This window comes from Rattus rattus, chromosome 8 (genome assembly GCF_011064425.1).
Source record: "Rattus rattus isolate New Zealand chromosome 8, Rrattus_CSIRO_v1, whole genome shotgun sequence".
Taxonomy (NCBI): domain Eukaryota; kingdom Metazoa; phylum Chordata; class Mammalia; order Rodentia; family Muridae; genus Rattus; species Rattus rattus.
Window position 1 is genome coordinate 96282982 of NC_046161.1, and position 25702 is coordinate 96308683.

The following is a 25702-nucleotide window of genomic DNA, read 5'->3' on the forward strand; positions in this document are numbered from 1 at the left end:
TATTCCATATCCATCCATATGTGGTCAGCACTAATTGTATTTAGGGATAATAATTGATGATGAAGATGATGATGATGATGATGATGATGATGACGATGATAGTTATTATATTTTTAAACCTCATGAAGCTGAAGCTGTGATAGAGTAGAAGCTCCTGGGAGAAGTTATAGAGAAGTACCAAGTAGTGCATATGATCAAAATACATTGAATACATGTATGAAATTTTATAGGAATAAATACATATATTTTATTTAAAAAAAATAAGAAATTGACAACTAACATTAGAATAGCCAGGCTGAAAGTTAGCCAAAAGACTATGATGTGACTTGGTATATAACATCAGTCATCATAGATAATAGAGGGTATCTGGGAAAATCAGAACTTGAGACAGAAGAAACAAATAAAGTGAATGGTTATAATAGTAGGAGCTAATGAGGCCGGTAACTGGCTGAGTTAGCATACAAGCAGAGCAGGAGAATAATTATGAGTCCTTCCTGCTTGGGATGTTCACCAGCTGACCCACGTGCTAGAGACATTCTGAATTTTAAAAGTTCTGGGCCCAGAAAAGGCCCTGGTAACAGATGAGCAAATCTAGCAGGCGGTGGATAGAGCTCAGTATCTTTCTTCTCCCATCTAGGCTGCGTCTCTAGGCTCAGATTTCCTATGGACAGAACTGAGGTAGCATCTCTGCTTGCCCTTCTAACACCTCACGACTGATGAGTCAGTCAAGTAAAGTCTGCACAGCTTTGAATTCATCAGGACTAAAATGCAAGGGATTAAGGAACTGAGAGAGCATAAAAGAGAAAGGAGAGTGGGCGTCTAGAAGATTAGCCCTCGTTGTAAAGCCTTTGATGAGCTACATCAATAAATAATTAGCCTGGCCAACTTCTGTAAGGCTTTGGCCAATTGTTTGGGCCTACCAGGCATAGGGAGGGCTACTGAGATGCTGCCAACACATTCAGCTGTAACACAGGCCAGAGAGGACAAGGTATTTCACACATCCTGTTCTTATAGGAACTGGCCGCTCTTCATACAAGTGCCCTAAGGAATCTGGTATTCTTTGATTTATTAAATGGCAACCATGCCTTGCCTCAAGTTGCTCATAAAAATTTTAATATCTTAGACTCAGTCACAATTTGCAAATCACTTCACTCTGAAATTCTAACTTAGAAATAAAGGAATTCAAAGTGTGTGAGGAAAACCTGCTTAGGCCAACACCACAAAAGAAGAGCATTGCTTCTTCTCATAGCTCTTACTGACCTATCTAATAGCTTCTCTTGTGGGGTCATTTATAATCATTCCAGTGCTGCCACATGTCCTGTCTCATTTGGATGAGACAACAACTCTGTCTGAACTGTCCAGACAGATGGGTAGAGCATTTGCTTACCATGAAGAAGCTACAGCCCAGCGAGGTGATGCCTCTGTTTGCAAAAACCCAACTACTCTTGGTTGGTTTCTGATTTGTTACTACTTTTCTTTATTTATTTTTCTATTGATGTGAATGAGTTCCTCTCTTCAGAAGTGAGATAAGTGATTGGCAAATGCTTGACCCTGTTCCACTGGTCACCTCATTTTCATTCAGTTCATCCTTCCCTTTGCAGGACAGGTCTTTGCTTTGCTGTATTTCTGTCTGTCCACCTTTGCTTTCATTGCCGTACTCTTGTTGTCATACCCAAGAAGACATTGCCAAGAGCAACATCATGGAATGTTTCCGCCATTTTCTTCCCGGAATGCATGGTTTCAGATCTCGTGCTTGAGTCCTTGATCCAAAACTTTTCTTCTGTTCTTGCAGAAAATAAGGGTTCAGCTTCATTCTTCAACACTGAGGTAGAAGCTCTGATAAATGTGATGGGCTCAGAAGAGTGAATGACATATAGTAACTGTTTTATACTTTGACAAACCTTTTTTGGTTCTTTGTGGATTTCACATCATACACCCCAACCTCACTCATTTCCCGGTCCCTTCATAGTTACCTGCTGCTCTTGCAACCTGCTTTCAAATGGAAGAAAAAAATTGCACTGAGGAAGCTGTAGTGTGTTGCAGTGTGTCACACAGTATACCCTTTCGTCCAAACATCTTTACTTGCAAAGCTCATAGCAATCTGTCATTGGTTTGCTTTGAGGTCTCTGGCTTCTGCTACACTACCCTATCAATACCAGATTCTCACCAGGACTCTTCTCAGATATCCTGTTGTTGCCTTGTGTTGGCTTACCCCAACGTCTATCCCATCTATTAACTGCTAGAACATGTGATAGGGCCAGTCCTGCAGGTCCAAAGCTGCATGATGTCCATGACACTGCAACCACAGAATATCCATCCTCTATTTTCTATATTTTGTGATTTGTGCAGTATTAATGAAATTAATGAAGTTCTAGAAGGATTGAGTTTGGATCCCCGACCGAATAGATTTGTAGAAGCCATGTCTCAGTCATTGGGATTGTTCGTTTTGTCAACTTGACAAATGATCTAAACTCACTTGAGAACTAGACTTCTGGGCGTGCCTGTAGGAGTTATCATGATTGTGTTACATGGGGTGGGAAGGCCACTTCTACAATCTCTGGCTTGGGTCCTGGTCTGTACAAGTAAAGAAAGGAACCCAAGCAGCAACATGCATCCTCTGGGCTCTGTTTCCTGATCGTGGATGCGATGTGATTGATGGCTTCAAATAGTTCCTCCCCCAGGACTGTGGCCTTGAACTATGAGCCAGAAGAAACCTTTTCTCCCTTAAGTTGCTTTTCTTGGAGTATTTTTATCACAGCAACAGGAAAAGAAACTAATCCAGTCATTAATTTCCTGGCTGTAAGGAGATTATTGATCCATCAGACCATCTGCAAAAACGTACAGTTTCAGATTCTCGCCCCGAGTCCTTCGGGAGCTGTGAGAACCTTCAAGCTTGCAGATAGTTTTGCAAAGCTGAGCTCTCCCAGATGCGCCGAGGCCTCCTCACAGAGTCACACCAAGGCATCTCACCTCTGTCGATGTTTTTCCTGAGGCAGGTTGATTTGTTTGCTTTTCACCCAGATGTACTTCCTTCTCAGTGCATCAGCTCTCTGAGGCACGGCGTGATGGACTACTTATCTGTATGCCTCAGTGCCTTCGATCCTCTGGGACCCCTCTGAAAGTGTTTAAGACAAAATTTCACAACTGCCCCAAATAAGAAAACCTTGCTACTTCAAGAAGCAGGGCTGAGCTGGGTGATGGTGGTGCCCATTTTTAATCATAGCACTCAGGAGACAGAGGCTGGCAGATATCTGCATTTGAGGACAGCCTGGTCTACAGAGTGAGTTCCAGGACAGCCAGGGACACACAGAGAAGCCCTGTCTCAAAGCCAGCCAACCAACCAACCAGAGTCCCATGAAAGTCTGAGGCTGTGTGCCTGCTCCTGGAGACCTTGACAGGAAGTCTCTCAAGCTCCACTCGTCCTTCCCAGGAGGGGTCAGTGGTCAGTACTTTCTTCACCAGCTAGAGAGCACTTTCCAGACATTTGGGATGCTGTGACTGGCAGAAGGAGGGGAAAGTAACCTAAGCATGACAGGGAAACCCAGTACCACATTTGTGCTACTTCTCCTAAAGAAGTGGACTCTGGTTCTCTTTGCCTGTTCAAGGCAAGGTTTAAAAGCCTGTCTCCCTTTTCTTTCTCTTGTCTGCATCTGTCTTCTGTGCCTATTAATAGTCTCCTGCCAAAGGCAGAGAGCAAGTCTTCAAGTGTCAGATTTAGGTATGAGATAGGACACAGTTGTTATATAAACCTTGAGCAGAAGTCTCGGGGACCTTTCTTCTTTTATGTCTAGGCCTAGTAAGCTGTCTTCTGATTCTTGCTTCTTATAAGTGGCTGTCACTAAGGAGGGACTAGCAAAGACAGACAGACAGAAGGAAGAAAATTAAAGAGGGTAGATAGGCTTCATATGCAACAGAACAATTATTGTACAATATGACGACCTCAGTCCTTATCCTAAGCAATCTTTGTGAATGGCCGAATCATCAAGCTATTTTCCCACTGTCCACTGGAAGAACAAAAAGGGATTCTCGTGATTCTTTCCAAAGTTGCACCGCATTGCTTAGTGTCCTGGTTTTCTGTGATGTATCATGTGATTTACCATGACAAAAAGCAACCTGGGGAGAAAAGGGTTTGTATGGCTTGTATGTCTTGATCACAGCCTGTCAGGAAGGAAGTAAACTAGAATCCTGCCACATGGAAACAGAGCCTATGGAGGAATGCTGCTTCCTGCTTGCTCCCCAAGGCTCACAGCTGGCTTTACTGTACAACCCAGGGACACCTGCCCAGGAATGTCTTAACCCATAGAGGGATGGGCTTCCCCTACATCCATCATTAATCCCAAATGCCCTCATGGACTTGACTATAGGCCAACTTATGTCACAAACTGTCCAGTACACTTAGCATTTCAACCAAAAGAAGCAAAGCTGTTCATTGAGAGTATTTTTTGCACCCTGCAACTAGAACTAACCTTGTCATGCCGAAGCTAGATGACAGCTCAAAGACATCCCAAAGGTCCCTTCATGGCTTTTTCCCCACTAGACTTTTCCCCACTGGGTCCTGTATGGGAACCCCAACACACACACACACACACACACACACACACACACACACACACACACACACACACACTTCTTTTTAGATATTTATAGCAATAAAATAGAATCCTTGAAAACATATCATTTGTATTTTGAGACGATTTAATTCTTAGTAAGTATTTATTTTTGCTTCCTTTTTTTTCAAACTTCTGGGATTTTTTCTATTTTTGGAATTATAATCAATTACAAGTCCACAAGCCCTTGTCCTATGGCCATGACATAAGTGGTTGTCAGCAGACGGTACGGTAATCTCAGAGGTGGAGAATGGTGGAACTTTGTTTCCTATGTGCATGTGTGTCTATGTCAATCATACATCATGAGGGAGCTGTGCTGTGAAACCTTCAGTTTGGGCCTCAGGTCACCACAACAGCTACCATGTTATTGGTCACCAAGGCACAGGCAGAAGTTAATCCTGAAAACACATTCTGGTCCTTCATGCTTCCTTCTGAAAGAACTCAGAACCTTTCCTGGTACTTCATAACACAGTATAGGTCCTATGGCCACCCCCAAACTGAAGGGGACAAAGAAATGTAGCCTTAATCTGTGATGGGAAGAAAAACAAGGCAGAACTAAAGCATCATAGGCAAACTTGATAAATGGGAGGGTCATGTTTCTTTGCTCTTTAATTTAGACAATTTTCAACCCCCTCTGTGTTAATAAATTACTTTTGGTATTTGTCAGCCAAGGAAACTGAAAGACCAAAATATTAATGGAAATTAAGAAACGATCTTTAGCAAAATTTCCCTTCTTGTTGTGAGGTTCTATTTTTTGTTGTGGTGGTTGTTTTTGCTGTGAAGCAAAATTGGGGTTTATTTAAAAACAGAGAGGAAACATATTTAAAGAAAGATTAGAGCACACAGACATGGATGTGGGCATCTCAAAGAACAGTCACGCTGAACTGTATCTTGTATAGGATTCAGATGTTTTCTAAATGTTTTTATTTTATTATAATTATTAATTATTATGGGTTTTATTATAATATTTGACACGCACATAATATATTTCAACCATAAACTTTAAGCAAGAGAAGCTGAGGGCCCGGAGAAATGGCTGAGCCAATAAAGTGCTTGCCTGCTGTGCAAGCATGAAGACCCACGTTTGCTCCCCAGCACCCATGTATAAACAGCCGGGTACGACAATGTGTGTTTATAACCCCAATACTGGTGAGACTGAGACAGGAGGATCCCTAGGGCTTGCTGGCCAGCAAGTCTAACCAGATTGGCAATCCCCAAGTTCAGTTAGAGATCCTCCCTCAATTAAAGTAGAAAGTTATTGGAAGACTCTCAGTGCTGATCTCTGTGCTACACACATGCATGCATTCCCACACCCACATCTATCTATGCAACATATACATAAACATGTATATGCACAAGCAAATGCATGGTGCTACGTACATGGTGCTACAGAATCTGTATCGCTACAGAATTTAGTGACCTCTACAGTGCTTATGTGGTGTCCACTCCTCAAACTCACCTGCCAGCCCCACCTCCCCACTCCTACTTTCCACTCAGCTCTCAGTCACTTCAGTAGGCTGTTTCATTCTACTGTCTGGTCTGCTTCCAGAACGTGAGTATGATGCTCTTTATTCGACAAGTAACCATCAGCACAATGATGCTGCGGGTACCACGCTGACAGCAGTCCCGGGGTTAACAGGAGACAAGACGTTGTGAGGGGCACCAGGAAATCAGACATCATTGCTTCCAATGGTTTTTGTCTTTGTTTTTGTTTTGTTTACCTCCTCTCACCTCGTTTACTGGACCTGTATGTTAGCCAATATTCTGTCACTATGACAAAGGTACCTCAACTAAATAAGAGGAAAGATTTGTTTGGGCTTATGGTTTTGGAATCTGGAGTACATGGTCAATGGGATCATAGAATTTAAGCCCAGGACAAAGCAGAATATCCTGGTGACAGCATATGACCATGGAGACCTACTCATCTGAAGGTGTCTTGGAAACAAAAGAAAAGGAGGGGGGGGGACACTGAGGTCTTATGCTTGTTCAAATGAAAAATGTTTTCTATTCACTCCTACATTTGAATACTTGGTCCCTGATTGGTGACACTGTTTGGGAAGGTCGTGGATTTTTTAGAGAGCGGACTCTTGTCAGAGGAAGTATGTTACTGGAGGAAGGCTTTAGTAGCATTATAGTCTTGTAGCAGTTCCAGTTTGCTCTGCTTCTTGTGATCTCTCAGCTTCCTGCTCCAACAGCCACACCTCTCTGCTCCCACGTCTCCCCACCATTACACGTTCTCCCTCTGGAACTAAGAGCCAAAATAAAGTCTTTCACAAGTCTCTTTTGGTCATGGTATTTTATCAAAGCAATAAAAGGTCACTAGTATAGATCCAGCTATCTACTTTCAGAGCGCACATTACTCACCTAACTTTCTTCTCTGTGCCTCATCTCCTGAAAGCCCCACCATGTTCTAATAGTGACACAGGGTGGAAGCCAAGCTTGGATCTTCAATGCATGGGTCTCTGAAGAACATTCAAGAGCCAATGTATAGTAGTTCACCCTCAGTCTTCTGATGGAAACTGTGTGAATTGTTCTGTCCTTACCCCTGGGTCTCTGGATATCAAGTAGGGTTTTCCTTGTTCCAGTAAAGCACGTCCCTTTGTCCTCACCTCTTCCATTCTGGCCCGTGCTGGTGCATTCTTTCTTCACAGAAAATATTATTATTGTTTTTTAAGCAAAGGGATTAGCTAACAAATCCTCTGTGCTTATGGTGAGAAAAGCTGAGAAATTAGTTTTTTTTTCAAGAGGCCTCAAACAGAAAAATAAGTCTTAGCAAAACAAGTGTTTTACAAGCCCACCCACCTCACTTTTTATTATTAAAGAAAATGTTTTTAAAATATTGTAGGCATGGATTATAAGGTGCAAATTTAGGGTGACTGATGGTGATCAGATTATGAAAGATCTCAGAAGACATATTAATAATCACTTTTATTCAAAGCAAGTAATTAGTATAATTAGTGGATCATAAAGGTAGAGAAATACAAGGGAGGCCAGAAGGCCAGGTGGGTGGCTGTTGTAGTTACTGGTTACAAAGAAATAGAGAAGAGGAGAGGAGAAGAGGAGAGGAGAGGAGAGGAGAGGAGAGGAGAGGAAGGAGGAGGAGGAGGGAGGGAGAGGAGGAGGGAGGAGGGGAGGGGAGAGGGGGGAGGGAGGGAGGGGAGGGGAGGAGGAGGTTTGGGGAGGGGAGGGAAAAGGAAGAAGGAGGAGAGGGAGAAGGGAGAGGGGAGGGAGAAGAGAGGGGAGGAAGGGAGGGGAGGGGAGAAAGAATGGAGTTGAGCAATGCAAAGCAGATAGCATGCAGATGATCTGTCAAATATTGAGAATGGTGCCCATTTCCAGTTTGTAGTGACTGTATGGATGCAGGTGCAATTTATTGCAACAAAAATTAAATGAATAAGGATATATCTGAGGGTGGGACACATTTTGTTGTACATGTGTGGGGAGCCCTACCTGATCCAGAAACAGGTCTGCAATTGAGCTTCTTGGACTGACTGGGGAGTAGGAATCTGAAGCCTGAGAAAAGACATACGTACCTTTAGGACACTCCTTTTCTAGAAGGGACCTCCAAGTAAAAGTCTTTCTTGTTCTCCTGACCTTTGTGGTGCTCCATTGGCTTAAAATGTAAACATGGAGCTATTTTTAAAGACCATAGTCTAACATTCACTCTAGAAAAGATAAATCAGAACGTTCCTCTCCACTTGATTATGTAGCCAATCAGGGGGCTTGCTGCTGATTTAATCTAGTCACTGTAGGAATTGTTGCCAGGACACCCAGAATCTCACCTTCACAGTAGTGGATGAATCTCTCTGTTTAGACACAGACAGCCAGAGCTGAGTGATGGATGTGCGATATTGTTCACCGTCATCCATCCCTTCTCCTGCAGGTACCGTGAGAGCTTTCACTTTTTAACCTTTTCATTTGCTTTTGTTGGCTTTGTACTTTTATCACCAAGAAGATAGAAAAAACACAAGAACAGTATCACTCAGTCAAAGTCACTAACAGGCTACTGTTCTGGAAACTACAAACTTTTGAACTCAGACATCTTCCCCAGCTGTAAACCAGAGACTGACTGTCTGTGAATCTTTTTTCTCAGGACTGGGGAGAAAAAGGCATTTGAATTGCAGCAGGTCAACTGCGTTCATGACTCAGGCTGTCATTCACTAGACAGCTCTTCTAGAGAGTCATCCCCTTCTCCTCTGGGACTTACTGGTTTCTTCTGAGAACACGGATAAGTTGTCACAGTGACCGATGTGTCACAGGGCTGTCTGGAGGTTGTGGCCAACACAGCCAAGGAAAATGCTCTGGACACCAAAGGGATATTGCGTCATCACATGGAGCTTTTGTTTCGGACCAAGCATCTTTCATATACTCTTTCTCATAAAGTCGTCACTGCCTGAAGTTGCTAGGATAAGAGCCCTGGGGGAAAACAGTCATCCTTTTGTCTTGCAGTGCATAGTGTGGGACTGGGACTCCAATGGCAAGCACGACTTTATTGGAGAATTCACCTCTACCTTCAAGGAGATGAGAGGCGCCATGGAAGGGAAACAGGTAGGTGGTATTGCCCAAGGCATTGTCTAGGATGCACCTTTAGCTAAAAATGGAAGTGCTAACAGCAAATCTTCCATATATGAATGAGTCCGATGAAAAGGGAGGATGGCGGGATTTGATTCTAGAACATTCTCAACCCAAAGCCATCCTGTGACCCTAAAATAGCAATTTCTCCATGGGGAAACCAGAGTAGTTCAATGAGTAAAGGACTACTTTCCTTTAGTTATGCAATCTTGGAAAAGTGGCATTACTTTCCCAAGGACCACAATTAAATATAAGCCATCACTCCTTGGATGATAAGAAGCACAGCTAGAGAAACTGCTGCTCTATAAAATGTACAGATCCAGGCCCTGTCAAACTAATAAGTCAATGTCAGCTTACCAATATCACCCTGTGCAATTCTAAAGTGGATCATAAAGTTGCACTTGCCTCCTCTATAAACAGAAATAGGCAAATCAATAAATATGGGAAACATTGCATCTTTAGGTTCCCAAGAGGCCATTAAAAGTAAGATTATAACATCTATCATAATTGAAGACCACCAAGGCTAGATGCTTCCAGATAAACAGAGATAAATCTGTAATTCCCATTGAGGCCATGAAGTGTAGGCCACTGTACTTTCTGTGTCTGTGAGATGCTAGTAAAATTTAGTTCCACTTCGAGCCCCTGTGCTGACACATTTATTTGGTGGAAACAATTCTCTTCTTCAGTGATTTTACAATATCCAGTGTGCCTGACTCTAGATACGCAACGACCAATCCTGCCAGCATTGCCTCTGTTTTCCTAAAGCTAGCAGACTGATGGGAGTCAAAGTAAGATCTAAACATGGATGAAGTAAACAAAAAATTAAGAGGCAATTACAATTTGTGACAAATGTTATTTTGAAAGGAAAGATGGGACTGCAAAAATGGCCCCTCTGATAAAGGTGCTCGCTGCCAAGCCTGGTGAACTGAGTTTGATCCCTGAGATCCAAAAATGTAGAAAGAGAAAAACAACTCCTATAAGTTGCCCCCTTACTTACACACACACACACACACACACACATACATGCATACACATGCACATGCACACATACACACACACAAGTACTCACAAATGCATTCACTTATGCACACACTCACAGGTGCACACACGTACTCACATAAATAAATATAAGTTTCTAAGACATAGAATAGAAACCCTCTAATTATGGAGTGGGTTACAAGTTATTAGCTGAAATGGACACATTTAACTTCAGACCCTTTAAGGATGAGAAAAAGCCAAGGAAAGAGGATGGAAATGAGTAAGGGAAAAACATTTCAGAGAGACCATTCTTAGGTACTGATGCAGGAAAGAGCTTGGTATGCCAGAGTACTTGGAAAGGGACCAGTATATCGGGTGCAGAGAGTATAGGGTAACCTTGCATGGGAAGTAATCAATGACAAAGCAGGAAGAACTGACTCTAATACAATCCTCCAAATGTTATGAGGACATAAACTATGTTCTACAATAATATTGTGGCCACCAGCCACATGTGACTATATTTTGATTAATTAAAATTAAATCAAGAAACACAATTTGCTGTATCTAGCAGTAAAATCAGCCACATTCCAAGTACTCAATAGATATGCAGCTGGTGGCTGTTTTATTGGATGAAAAGGACACAGGCTATCCCAACCATTGTAGGCAGCTTCATTGGGTGATGCTGGAAACTGGTTCAAATTTGCTAAAAGATTGTGTTAGCAGCATGGGGCAATGTGGCTCAGTGGTAAAGGGATTGCTGTATAAGCATAAAGTCCTGGTTTTGATCCACAGAGCCCATGTTAAAAAGCCAGGCATGGTGGCATGCTTCTGCACTAGGGAGAAAAGATAAGAACATAGCTGGGGCTTACAGACTCAGTAGCCTGTCCAATCTAGAAAGCTCCAGGTCAGTGAATGATCTTATCTCAAAAACCAAGGTGGATAGCTCCTGGGGACCAATACCTGAGGTGTATCTATGGCCTGCACATGCATGTTCATGTGTGCCTGTGTACAAGCACACACATATACATATGCACACATGTCTATTCAGAGAATGCTTTGGCTACTGTGTAAGTATCATTTAAAGAGAGAAAAGAAGAGGTAGGTTAATCTGATAGATGAGAAGATGGGAACCTTGAACCTGAAAACCCCAGTATACCATATCAGAGGGAAAAAGAGGAAAACCATCATTCAAACTCCCTTTCCCTGCCTGGGTCATGATGCTGACAGAACATGGTGATTTTCTAACTAATCAAGTCTTGACCACTCCCATAAGGAACTTTAGTTTGAGATGATCAGGGGAAAATTTTTACAAGACCAAATAGGGGCGCCCTCTCTAAGATCCTCCTGGAAGGAGTCATTGTGGATGCAAGACCAGGATCTGGAGTGGTTCTTACAGTGACCAGAGAAGTGGTTCAGAGTCACTGATGGAGCCTCCTGGGTAGTGAGACACTACTCTTACCTATTGCTGAGTAATGAGTTACCCACTAACTTTCTGTCCCAAAACAACATCATTACCTGACAATGTCTTGGTTGTCAATTTTGTATGGTTCACCCAAGATAACTCCTCTCTGTCCATTATGTCACCATGGAACCCTCACACTTCTGTGCCTCAGCAGCAGTGATGACTAGTACATCTCTCCGTGCATGTTTTATTGTTGGTACTGATGGTAGGAATGGTGATGATGGTGGTGATGTTGATGGTGATAATGGTAATCATAGTGGTGGTGGTGGTGGTGGTTTTATCCTCTGATGTATAATTTTTTTTACAAGCTGGTAAAATAAAACTTAAAGGCAGGAAAGTGCAACTTCAGAACACTGGTTTTCCCAGCTTCTGTTCTCACCACATGTTTTATGAACTATTGGCCAAAACAAGTCACATGACTAATACATCAACACTGAGGTCATCGGAGGCCATTGTGTCAGTCTTTCCTGCTCACATCTGCCTCCAAAGCTGCTTCTTCGGGCATTTTTGATTGTCAGGAATAAACTCTTGTCTCCCAAATGGAAGCCTGAGGTTCCAGCTCCTTCAGGATTAGGAACAGAAATGTACAAAGACCATTGATTTTTTGACTCATAGTAGCTTCTAGCTCATGAAATTGTCTGTAATCTAGAAGAGAAGAAAATTGTTCTAGATAGCTACCAGTTAATCTAGCAGTTCTCAATGTTTTCCAAGGTTTTTATCCTGTCCTTCAAAGGGTGTCCTCTGGAATGAAAGCCAAGGGAAGGGCTCAGAGCCAAAGAATCTTAAGCTTTAGAGATGAGAAATCCAAGGCATGGAGGAGTTAAGCAGCCAGTCAAAGGACAAAATGCTGGGAAGTGAAGGCATGAGAATATGCACAAGGCAGTCCCTTGTCTCTGCCAATCACTTCCTCCTGTCATTCTCAGGGCTGCCAAGGGTACCACCTAGAGACCATTTTCCAGCCATTCAGTTTCATGTGTGTCCCCAGAAGCATCCAGGAGCTTGGCCTATTTCAAAGACTTGACTTCCTTTTAAAGATGCTCATGTTTGACCCTCTTGTGTAGGTACAGTGGGAATGCATCAACCCCAAGTACAAGGCCAAGAAGAAGAATTACAAGAATTCAGGAATGGTGATTCTGAATCAGTGCAAGGTATGTGTGATTCTCCTCTCTGCCAGGAGCATAATGCTAGACCTGCCATGTGGGAGGAGTTCAAGTCATGTGATCAAAGGGGAATGGTTTCCACAAGGGAGTAACCTTATCAAAGGAAAAAAAATCATAAAATCTACATAGCACTGGACAAAGGAATTCAAATATAATCATGTGGCCTAAAAGCTGTGATAGTCCAATGTCACCTTCCCTTTCCCAGGGATAATCTTACCCCAAAGGACAGGAAGTAAAGGTCATAGCTCAGGCTCTTCTGTGCACAGAGCAGATCTAGAGGAAGATATTCAAGTGATGTGGGAGAAGTGACTAAGTATGAGATATTCCTTATTCTAGAGCAGTAATGACTCTTGAAAATATGGTTTGGGTCTTGTCCCAAGGGAAGATGTCAATTAAAGCAACACATAGACTTAAATAAAGTGGAGGACGAGATGAGAATCTACAGATGTCTTGGTCCCATCTGTACTGACATTGAAGACTCACCTCAGGTCTCTTCCTGCCCTTTGCCTTGGCTTAGCAGCCTATCTCTTAAGTGTAGGCCTTCAGTATGCAGGTAAAGCAGAAAACATCGTTATTAATTCAGTCCCTCTCCAATGCAGATCCACAAGATGCATTCCTTCTTGGACTACATCATGGGTGGCTGTCAAATCCAGTTTACAGTAAGCTGTTTCTGTGTTTATCCTCTTTTGGGCAACGAGGGGTGGGAATGGTGTTGGGTTTGTGGACATGCAGACACAAGAGATCTTAAGAATCTTGAACAACCTTTTAAGTACCATTGCTGAAGTATGATGTGGGGCCCTGTTTCTTAAATGAGACCATATTCCAACTCCTTCTGTGTTCCTTGACACCTCAGCCTCCAGGGGTTTAGAAAGCCCCCCAACCCCCTTTTCAAAGTAACTACATGGGGCATGAAGTACAAAGCAGGCTATAGATTTCCAAACCCCATGGCTGGGCAAGAAGAATGAAAAGGAAGTGAGCCACACTGCTCTAATCCACATGGCCTTTGTTGTGGCCATGGAACCAGGACATAGGCATTAATGTCATATCCAATGATCAATATAAAGGGAAAGCTATCTAGATGCTTTCTCAGGCAATGAGGATAGAATCTCAAAGACTGGAGGACTGTATTAAATCGGGTTGAGAGAGAGTGGGTATCTAGTCTCAGCAGGTGAGCAGAGGATCATCTCAACTCTCAACACCTCAGCCTTGTGGGATTTGGACTTTTTTAAAAAGTGCCAATGAAGGAGATTGAAATGACTTGGTAAAGTAAAGGAACTTGCCACCAAGCCTGATGACTTGAATTTGATCCCAAGGAGTCACACTGTGGAAAGATTAAACTGATTCAGACAAGTGGGCCTCTAACTTCTACATGATTGCCATGGAATACACATGTGCACACACATACACACACACACACACACACACACACACACACACACACACACACACACACAATTGCATCCATCCTCCCTGGGAAACTTGTGTTCATTCAGTCAGTATTCAAAATGTTCTGAGATATAGGCATATATATCTTTCAGAAAGAACATACCCAGATAACAAAATGTAGGTGGTATGCTGAAAACACAGGAAAGAACTACGGATTACAATACAAAAGAGATGGAATTTGTACAATGCTTACCTCTTATCTTACAGAATTGTACTTGGGAAGCTCAGCTCTCTTTAGTTCTTTACCAAATCAGCCATGTGAGGAAAACGTGGGAAATGAGTTTAAATTTTATATACGTTTGAGTCCAACACAATTGACAAAATCCATATGTTCTCAGGACCAGGGATAATGCTGATCTCAGAACTAGAAAAGGAAATCAAGATAAATGGACATTTAATGGTCCAATGTCTCCTTAGCAAAAGACTTGTGTGGTGATTTGAATGAAAATGATCCCCATAGTCTCATAGGAAGTGGCATTATTAGAAAAGATTAGGACATGAGTCCTGGTTGAAGTACGTGTGGCTTGTTAGTGCAAGTGTGTCAGTAGGGATGATGGGCTTTGAGGTTTCAGAAGTTCAAGCCAGGCCCAGAGTTGCTCTCTCTTCCTTATGTCTGCTGATCCAGATGTAGAAATCTTGGCTCATTCTCAAGTATCATGTCTGCTGCTTGTTGCCATGTTTCCCATCATGATACTAATGGCTTGTAAGCCAGCCCCAACCAAATATTTTCCTTTGTAAGAGTTGCCTTATGGTGTCTCTTCATAGCTGTAGAACACTAAGATAACTTGTTTCTGTTCTAATGTCAGAAAAGTCAACCTATGTTCCACCTAAACTCAGCAATGTTCAATTACTTTTGAATACTTACAGGAGCCCATCACTATTTTAACATTTACGATTCTATAGCAGTGGAGACACCTGCCCTCCTGGATTCACACTGGTACATAAAGAAGGCAACCAGAACACATCCTGTGGGCACACCCATCCAACACTACCTGTATGGCACACTTATTGCTGATCCAGGTCTATCTACAGGGCAACAGTGAAGCAAGAAGTTTTCCAAAGAGAACTACTGAAATAGTTTCCCAAGATATCAGGCAAAGGAGTGATGTCAAGAAGCTATTTATAGGTTTTCCCAGGAAAGCTCTATTGATTTCAGTTTGTTTTAGATTCTATAGATCCTAGGCTCTTGACCAACTCCTTATTTAACCTACACAGGCTTGCTTTGCCCTTGGAGCTGTGCTGAAGAAAATCAGCCATCCCACAGCATTCCCAGACCACATCCTGACTGATTTTGTTAGTTGTTTGAGAATTTCATACAGTGTGTTTTGATTATATATTCCCCCTTTCTTCAGTTCCCTCCAGATTCAACCCATTTCTCTTCCCATTCAACTTTGAGTGTTCCCCTGCAATTCCCCATAAAAGTCAATTTGTGCTACTCAGTTCTTCTGATTGTGTGACCTTCCACGGGTTGGCTCACAGGGTATATGGTCTTGGATAGGCCTGTAGCTGCTTGACTTTGATGGCCTTTCCTCCTCTGCTTTTCTCAGTTTTCTCTTCTTAACCCTCCCCAGCTGGGTAGAGGCTACCTCACTATTTGTCACCAACAGCACCCAAAGTCCTAGCTCCCTTGGTACTCCTTTCCCACCTTCCTCTCCTCCAGTGCCAACTGATAATAAACCTGTGAGGGACCAAAGTGGGGATCTCAGTCAGGAGCAACAAATGGGAAGAAGAATGTAAGATAATGCTGAAAAGGGGCAGGGTCACTGAGGGTTCCATCACACGGTCCTTCCTCCTGGAGACCTCATGTCAGATGCTCAAAGGAGAATAAGGTCTGGATGCCCTGTCCTAGAAAAGGCACCAGTCACTCATGCCGCCAATGGCATTTGCTAACAAAGTGAAGCCAGCTTTCTCATTATGAAGTTCTTGCTGCTTAAATAGTACAATGTTATGCAAATTTTAAGCTGTAGTACAGTTAATTAAAAAATAGTGTGTGATATAATTCTGCCTACTGGTGCTTATGTACCAGCCAGTAACTTTACTGCTGCATAAAAATGAGTGGCAGAGAGAGGAGACAGGGGAGAGGGGAGGGGTCTCCCTGACATGGAGATGGCAGGAAGGAGACAAGGAGGAGGAAAGTAATTAGACTTGGGCATCACCCAGAGGCAAAGAGTCTCACTAGTTCATTATATGGTGCATGGCTGCTGAGCAAGAGAAGTGGCTTTAGGTGTGAGAAACTTGGGTCCTAAAGAGTGACGTTCAGGGGTCAGAGGTGACACCAAGTTCTAGATGTTCTCCACTTCATCCCACAGGCCTACTCTTCCTTCCCCATCCCTGCCTGAGCCCCAAGCATCCTCACTAGCCAGATCCTCCTGCTTTGAGCTATTGCTTGGGTCTGTCCATTGATGGGAGTCAGAGATCAAACAGCAAACCCAGTGCAGAAGACCTGTTCTTCTAGATTTCTGCTTTCCAGGCTTGAACCACGGTGACCTTGTTCCTCCATAGAAGGTCATCATTCCTACCACATGCCCTGTCCTTCACATACTCTTCCTGCTGAGTTCTAGAAACAGTTCTATCTACCCCTCTGTGATGAATTTCATATAATTTTTCCAAACATTTGTGGTCTGTCACTTTATTAAACTCCCCAGTCACCTCTTCTGAGTCTCTCATAGAGAGACTGAATATTCCACATGGCATTCAGGGATGGAGAGAGGCCTCTGTGTCTTCCATGGGGATTCTGGTTCAAACTAAGGGGGTTAAAGCTGGGGAGACTGCTCCCAACACCACACTGCTTGAAATACTTTTATTTAACCCTATCTAGGAAATTCAGTTATAGATGGATTTTGGTTCTGTGAATTTGGTTTGCAAAACATACCCATGGGCTATTATTTATGTGCATAAATTCAAATGATAAATGATAAATGCTGGGAGTTTAGTTGTGTTAATATGAATAGCAGGTCTGTTTAGGGGTGTTTACCAAGTACTATCTATCAAAAGCCAGGGATGTTAGTGAAGGGGTATGGAAGCTGGAGCATAAGGTGAAAGCAGAGGCAACAGGCCCAACAGATCTAGTGCATGGTGACAAGAAGGGAACCTAGTGTGGCAGCAAGAGAAGGGGTTGTGTGGAAAGGAAAGCAATGAGTCTGGGCCTGCGATGCGAAGAAGAGATTTTGGAAGCAATCAAGTCTAGGATGACTTGGACTCGCTGCCTGTCTGTCAAAGGCTGATGGTGTTGTTCATAGAGAAATGTAAGTCAAGAGGGCTATAAACAAAAGGATGGAGTCACTTTAGGGGGTGGTAGAATATGTTTGAGTATCCCAGTGGATGGCACCTACAGAGGCAAGCTTCAGTCCCAAGAAACAGGCGGAACTGAATGTATATCAATCTGGAAGAGATGGAGAAAGAGAATAATACAGAAAGAGAAGAGTACAGAAACACCCAATGACAAGGAGTCGTAGAAGACCTCCATGGGCAAGAGAAGAGAGAGCAAAGGAAGTCCAGAATCTCAAAATGGCGAGATGACCAGTAGGGTGTCAGGAGGAGAAAGTTACAAGACCTGAAAGGTAACGATCCTGAGTGCTAAAGAAAAGAAGGAGCATGAGTAAACATGGGCTAGGGGATGTAATGAGCAGGCATATGTCATCTTCAAAAGAACAGTGTCAGCAGGTAAGGGGAGACCCTGGGTTACTGTGTAAGCAGGAGACAAAGAAAAAAATCATAGGTATGAACTCAAGAACATAACAATAAAGAGAAGGCAAGAGAGAAAGGAAGGATGGCTGTTTGAGGGCGAGAGGGGTGACATTTGGCTAGAATCAGGCAATAAGCAGAGTGAACCAAGATGAAAGATGATCAATGGAGCTGTGGAATGGCTCAGAGCTGAGTATTTGCCTAGGATGTGCAAAGCCCTGGGTTCAGTCCCCAGCATCACAATACAAGACAGAGGATATTAAAAGGAGCCTTGGTCAATGATTTCTTTTCGGTCACCAGGACATCAGAGAACCTGATACATGCCCCCAGATTATCCCAGTAGAAAATGTGTACTTGATTTTGCACATAACCATGGAAAATTCAGAGCCCCCCTCAGAATGAGCTTCATATAAACCTCATGAGAATCTGGAGACATAAGAACTGAGATCAACTGTGGTGTTCCAGTCTTGGAGGAGGTGAATAGAGGTGAAACAGCTGACAGAGAGAGGCACATGGCTTGACACATGGCTCCGCAGCTAAAAATAACACCAGATACTAGAACTTCATAGACAAAATATAATTATAGACAATGTGGAAGAGACAGATGCTGTAAGTTGTCTGGAAAGGAGATGGTGGAAGAATTAAAGGCTTCCTTTGAAAGTTATGACTTTTATAGATGCACAGAAATGTTCATTGTAGCATAGATTTTTCACAGATAGGAACTTCTACAGCTTAAATATCCAACAATAAAACGACTGTGTACATTACAGTAGTTCATCTAAATGGACTATGATGAAGCCATTTTAAATCATAATTTCAAGGGCAAGGAAATCACATAGAGCCATGTCTATGATAGCACTGAGTATAAAGAAAACCAGAATGACTCTGTGAGTAGAACTATGTAATAGATTTCACTATAGCATGTCTCTATGTGTGGTTTATATAATGTATATGAATATATATGCATATACATATATTATGGTTTGGATGTGTCTTCATGAAGCATGTGTTGAATCCCCAAAGCCACAGCTTTGGGAAGTGAGAGATAGAGTCTGTCTGGAGGTTTATAGGTCGAGAGGGCTTTACTCTCTTGGTGAATTATAATACAATGTTATTATAATATGAATGATAAAAGAGAGTACACCTGTGTTCTCTCTCACACACATTTTCTTCTGTCTTCCACAATGAAAGGTAGCAACAGAATACTCCTAGAGAGATTCCAGCAGTGAGCCTGTCTTTTAGCAAGTGTTCCAGTGTTCTCAGCGGGCAACAGAGGCAGGCTTGGGTACTCCAGATTCTACAACTGTGAACCAGTTCCACCTCTACTATCTGTAAACGACCCAGTCTACAGAGTTCTGATATAGCAGCACAAAATGGCTGGGGGAAATATTATATAAAACAACTAACAAGATAAATTTACTTTCTAAGCTACAGAGTCCTGAGCAGTAGCTTTTATTAATATATTTAGAATGGCTACTCTTGCAATTTGTAGTTGTAAAAATTTAAAGGTGATATTTTCCACTTCCCTTTGATTTTATGGTGTTTAGTAGCATGGTATATATATGTATATGTATATATATGTATATATATATATGTATATATATATGTGTGTGTATATATATATATATATATATATATATATATATATATGAAGCTGAATATGGATTCTCTCACCCTGACCATCAAATCTAAAATCTGGGTTATCTATTCAAGATTCTCCCAGGAAATCTTTTCTTGCTCTAGCACATTTAGCATGCCTTATAGCTACTGCATATCCTGGATTAAGTTTCTCAGTCTCTATTTTAGACACCTAGTGGGCTTTGAGATAGGACAGTGATCTCAGTGTGCTGATCGCCTGCACATAGCCAGGGTACAATGGGCTGAGGAGGCAAAAGTTTTACCATTTCCAGGAAATGGACCAAGCAGCTTCAGAGGAATAGGAATTTATTTTTTATTTCATGACCACCTCACAGAACTGAGAATAAGACTTTAGCTTATCACTTAAGAAATGTCTAAAGTCTGCATCTCTTCTCAGGCTTATTACCTGAGTCCAAATTGTGTATCTGCCTCAGGATGTGACAGTATGCATGGGGGTTTCAGGTAATGGATCCAGCAACTCTCTAGATTCTGCTTCCCAGTGGTTTGTGTCCATCAGAGTCCCCCTAATGGCCAGTTAGGATTGTTTGGTATAAAAACTTTGTCAAAGACACATTCATTCTTCACAGCTAGCCCTTTCCAGGACGCAGCTCCACACATCAGAGACATCCAGGGAGAGGCTGGCCAGCTTTTTATGCCTGGTTTCTTCCCAGGAGCCTGCTCTCTGCTGCCTGCTGAGAAACCTGGAGTACTCACCAGAAGACCAGGTTTTCATAAAGGTTTCCCATCAGGAAAAGAAAACTCAGTGGTCCTGCTAGCTTGCTGGCACTTAGGAATCCGGGTGTCTGCAGCCACCTCCAGGGACTGTCATTTTCAGTCGATTTTTTTCTTTTGTTTCTCAACTTAATCCCATAGTTCACTGCCCCCAAACATCCTTGTTGCGTTCTAAAATAAGTCTAACCTTTCACTGAATTCTCTTCCCATCATGGCTAACTTTAAAGAGCACAGAACTCCTGGTGGAAGGCCACCTCCTGAAGGTGGGTATTTCATCTCCGACTTCTGGAGGGATATTTGAGAAAATGTTGCTTGATGGAAGAAGGAAAAAATAGCTGCTATGTGCTTAGGACCTTCCACTGCAGTGTAGGCACATGAGGAAATACCTTTATGTCAACTGCAGAAAATAGTAGGTAATCCAGGTCACTGCTTTATGTCCCTCTCACCAGCTACTATCTTAAAGCCTTTCACAGAACCTCCTGAGCTGGGACAGCCCCTCTGATGGACATAGATAGATACAGGATCTAATCCTATAGGAAATGAAGAAACCCAAAGGCTGGCTGCAGGCCACCAAAACCAAGCAGGCCAATTTTAACCCACTAATCCTAGCCTTCATATCACTCTGTTGCCTGGCAGGACGATTACCCTCCTCTGGCCCCAAAGAAATCTGCTTCTTCTCCTAATGGACATCCAATTCCACATTAAGCATGTCACCAAATCCTATTGAGTTCACACCCTGAATGTATCTAGCCACAATCCCCTTCTCACTGCCATCTCTGTTCCACCCTAGTTTATTTAAAAATGATGATGATGGTGATGATGATGATGATGATGATGATGATGATGATGATGATGATGATGATGATGACAATACTTGCCCAAGCCAGCCTGAGGATGAAGGATTCGTAGAAATGGCCTAACAGAATCCTTTAGGGTTTACATTAAGTGTTTAAAAGTAGTTTTAAATGTATTGTAATTAAACAAAAAATCTGTATCTGCTCATTCAGATGTGGTATATGCCTACTTTTCAGCATATCATGATACCCATCTAGATGATACAGTCAGGCTGAGACACCAGGCCTTGGCAGCTGCATGACTAGAGCTTCTATCCTATCCCAGGGAGAACAGGCAGGTGCTTCTGCTCCTTGAGCTCCTGCTCTCCTTTATATTTTTCTCTTAGTGCAGTACCAAGATCCCAGGGATGTGTTTGCTGTCACTTAATGCTCTTGACATTTTAGGGTTTTCAGTTGGGTAATGAAGACGTGGAATGGATTGCCAATGTCTATCCATATCAGGAGGCAGAGATAGGATGCCTTCAGTTGTGGGGAATACTGTAATAAGGGTATCATGAACAGAAGGGGGTAGCTTAGCAGCCATGAGGCCTTGATTCAATCTCCAGCATCATTTAAAAAAAAAAGTATAGACCTTTACCAGTATGATCCAGGTAATACCTATACATCTTACATCTTAGTACTCTCTGGGATTTCCTAAAGGGATGGTTGGTTGGTGGTTGGTTGGTTGGTTGGTTGGTTGGTTGGTTGGTTGGTTGGTTGAGTAGATTTTAGTTTTGATTTGACAAGGTTTCACCATACACCTCACGCTAGCTTGTAGAACTCACAATCCTTCTGCCTCAGTCTTCCAATTCCAGAAATTATACCAATACATCATCACACCAAGCTCTAGGTTCCCTAAGTTTTAAAATGATTTTCTCAGTAGAAAGAAACAGAGTGATATCATACTTGGCCATCCCAGCTCTGATTTACCTTCCAAACCCACTTGTATAGGCAAGGTGTGGACTTAGTGTCTCTATTGCTGGGAAGAGACTCCATGACTAGGACGACTCTTATAAATGACATTTAATGGAGAAGTCAAGTGCACCAGAGGACATGGTTTCAATTCCCAGCACCCACAGTGACACACTTCCTCCAACAAGGCCACACCTACTCAACAAGGTCACACCTCTTATTGTGCCACTCCCTGAGCCAAGTGTATTCAAACCACCACAGGTATTATCATCTCTAAAATGTATCTGTTCGAGAGAAAGTGGCTGAGAATGGTGGGTCTCTGAACCAAATTTAGTTAGCCTACCATGGTCTAGCGTGGTATGATAAATGCCATTTCCTGCCCTGTAGCCCAGGCTGACCTTGCCTTACAACAACCCTCACCCATCATCTTGACTTCCCAAGTGCTGGAGTTAACAGCATTTACACAGTCTCTGAGCACCTCTTGGATGTTCTCCTTAGAAACATGGTTTTTTTCGAATTGTTGGCACATATTTTAACCAGAATTGTCTGACCAGAGCCTCATGAGTGGATCCCAGGGTGTTTCCTATCTCTTGCTCAGAATTCATGGAGGTTCCAAGTATAACGGCCTTGCATCCCAGTGCTCAATTAGAGGGAGCTTTCTTTATGCATTGCCTTCTCTTTCTTTGTGAAGATTGGATCTCACTTTCAGGATGAACCCATCTCCAAAGATAGAGGCATTAGGGTCCCTTTGGGGTCACCTCCATCCATCCTTCATAAAACCTCTTCCCACACTTATCCATCTGCCACATACATTTTGCTTATCCTTTCCCTCCCTCCACAGCTGGCTAGTCACAGAGAATGAATTACTTCAAGACCACATCCCCTGAATTGTCACAGCTACATCCTGCCTCCTACCTCTTTAAAGTCTCCATACCTGCATAGTCTCTCTACCTCCTGGCCAGGCTCCTCCATTTTTCAATGGGAACTGTTATATTAGAGATTGGAGATTTTAGGGTTTTTATTATTGTCATACATTTATTGTACATAGTGATAGGGTCCATAAAGACCTTTCTATTCACATGTATGCTACATGTGAATATTTTGACAGAGTCACTGGACAAACTTCCTCTCTCTCCTCCCTCAGTAGTCTTCTTCCTTCACAGAATCAGACAATCTTCAATTTCTATATCATAAATGTGTGTAAATCTATCTAGCCATCTAAAAATCTAGAATCAACAGACCAGAGAAAACATGCAATATGTTGTTTTCTATGTCTGAGTTATTTTGGTTTACATGATGAACCAGATTCCAGTTCCATCCATTTTCCTGCAGGCAATGTAATTTCATTCTTCTTTATGTCTGGAAAAGACTCTATTGTATACATGTATATATGTACCGTATTTTCTTTATCCATCCATCTACTGGTGGGTTTCAAACAGAGACTTATATGCTTACAGTGTAATAATGAAGCTTTATCTTTGAAAGCATGTAGATGTAAAGTTAAATCCAGCCCCACCATGTGTCCTTCAATACCTTTGGTCATCATGGTTATCAATAAAAACGAACAACAATTTCTACCTTACATTTTCATGCAAGGTAATAATGCCAATAGAACAGTCTGCATGGAGAGAAGTTTTAACATAAGCTGTTCCTCTCTGTTCATGATTATTCAGAGTCAGGATGCTTTGCAGTGGTAAGTTTCCTTTCCGTGATCTTCCTTACCATGTCTTTGTAGTTTATACTTTAATTTTATCAGTAGATATCCCTTGTCAAAAATGAAGAGGTATTCTGAAAATAGAATTGAATCCTTCCTAAAATATTTTTTGGCTAAGTCCTTTAAAGAGGTAAAGAAGAAGGGGAGTAGCTTCATGAAAAGAAGCAAATTTTGAAAGAGAAGCCAATACTAATGCTTCTCAAATGGTTCTGTGAAACAGAAAGACAAAGGTCTTCCAATTCTAAAACCAAACTCATTCTAAAACCCAGCACCACTCTGATACCGAACAGGAAGTGCTCACAACAAATCAACTACAGATAACTGCCCTGATGACTGTTTCTGTTAAAATTCTCAATAAAATGCTTATAAATTGAACTCAAGAGCACATAACCAAGTTGGTTTTATCCCAGAAAGGCAATGTTGGCTTTATATGTATGATCAGCAAATGAATAAATAGATTTGAGGGATTGAAATCAAATTAACTCAAGTAGTACCAAAAGCCCTGACAAACTCAGCATTCCGTCATGATAAAAATACCCAAGAAACTAGGAATAGAAAGAATATAAATCAACATAAGGAAGGCTATTATAAAACAAGCCTATAGCCAACATTATAGTAAATGAAGAAAAACTGACAACGTTGTAGAACAAGACTGGTGCCCACTCTTTTTTATAACAGTGTTCGAAAACCTTAGCTAAAGCAATAAGATAAGATAAATTGAGAAAGGGAAGAAGATAAAATTTTCTATTTTTAGATGAGACGATCTTAGCTTAAAGATCCTAAGTACTTCACCAGATGTACATCCCAAAGATGTTTTGCATCCCTGTGTTTATAGTTGTACCATTTACAATAACTGGGTGATAGAGTCAGATGTCTCCAACATATCAATGGATTAAAGAAGTGGGATACATAATGGAGTTTTATTCAGCCAAAATGAAAAGTTGAATCATAACCCCAGCTAGACGTAAGGTGCAAATCATTATATGACGTGAAATAACCAAACTCAGAAAGACAAAAATTGTGTTTTCTCTTACATATGAAGGGTAGATTTAAAATTGTGTGTGTGTGTGTTTGTGTGTGTGTGTGTGTGTGTGTGTGTGTGTGTGTGTGTGTGTGTGTGCGCGCGCACGCATGCATGTTATGAAACTAGAAAATGGACCATGATAGGAAGAAGAAATGTTAAGGGATGGGGAAACAGAGGGCAATGGAATAAACATGATAAGCAAGCAGAGGGGGTTGTCTGTAGAAAGGATGGGAATCAGCCAGGAAGGGCCACAAAGCACAGGGAAGGACAATCTGGAAGAAGAATAATTAAGATAAAAATATGACAATGTTTATGTCTGGAAAGTCAGTGAAGAAACTCATTGCCTTTTATGGTAACTTAAAATATAAATCTTTAAAAATGAGTTGGGAGCTAGAATAATCTCAGAAAGCTGAAGGAGAAAGACTATTTGGTAGCCAGAAAAAGGCTGCTCTTTTCTCGTCCCCAGTTGCAATGACAAGTTATCCAGGTGTGCTCTGTGTTAGACAGGAGTCCCCATACAACTGGGAAGAAGGCTTTACTGTGTTGCTCCTGGAGAAAGTTTTGTTAAAACCACCCCAATACATAACTCTGCAGCTGACTGCATAGGAATTAGACAGCAGCTTTGTTGGGAGTAGGATTCTCCACACCGAATTTGCCCATTAGGGCTCTTGCCTATCCTTCATAGCTGGAACTGTTCTACCCATGGAGCACACGAGGCCTTTTCTTGGTGGATTGTGAAATTGGAGACAGATGCCCTGTCCTTAACCTTGAAGCTTGTGACATGGTGACATGGATCAATAGTGACTGAACTTTCTGAACTTCCATTTCAAGTCCCATTCGGATAGGAAGAAACAGGCTATGAAAGACAGTAAAATTGACTTCGGTCAAATTAGTAACTAAGTTTTCAGGGAACTAACTAACTTCTCTCACTTTTCTTATC

General features: G+C 42.0%; 1 protein-coding gene across 1 annotated transcript in view; it reads left to right on the forward strand.

Annotated features, from left to right (window-relative positions):
* The window catches only part of Cpne4 (copine 4), a 452533-nt gene that overhangs the window by 399668 nt on the left and 27163 nt on the right, over window positions 1–25702 (forward strand). Inside the window, exons 8-10 of the mRNA XM_032910406.1 lie at window positions 9057–9155; window positions 12681–12767; window positions 13379–13438. Of these exons, the coding sequence (XP_032766297.1) occupies window positions 9057–9155; window positions 12681–12767; window positions 13379–13438 (246 nt within the window). The remainder of the gene's footprint in view (window positions 1–9056; window positions 9156–12680; window positions 12768–13378; window positions 13439–25702) is intronic.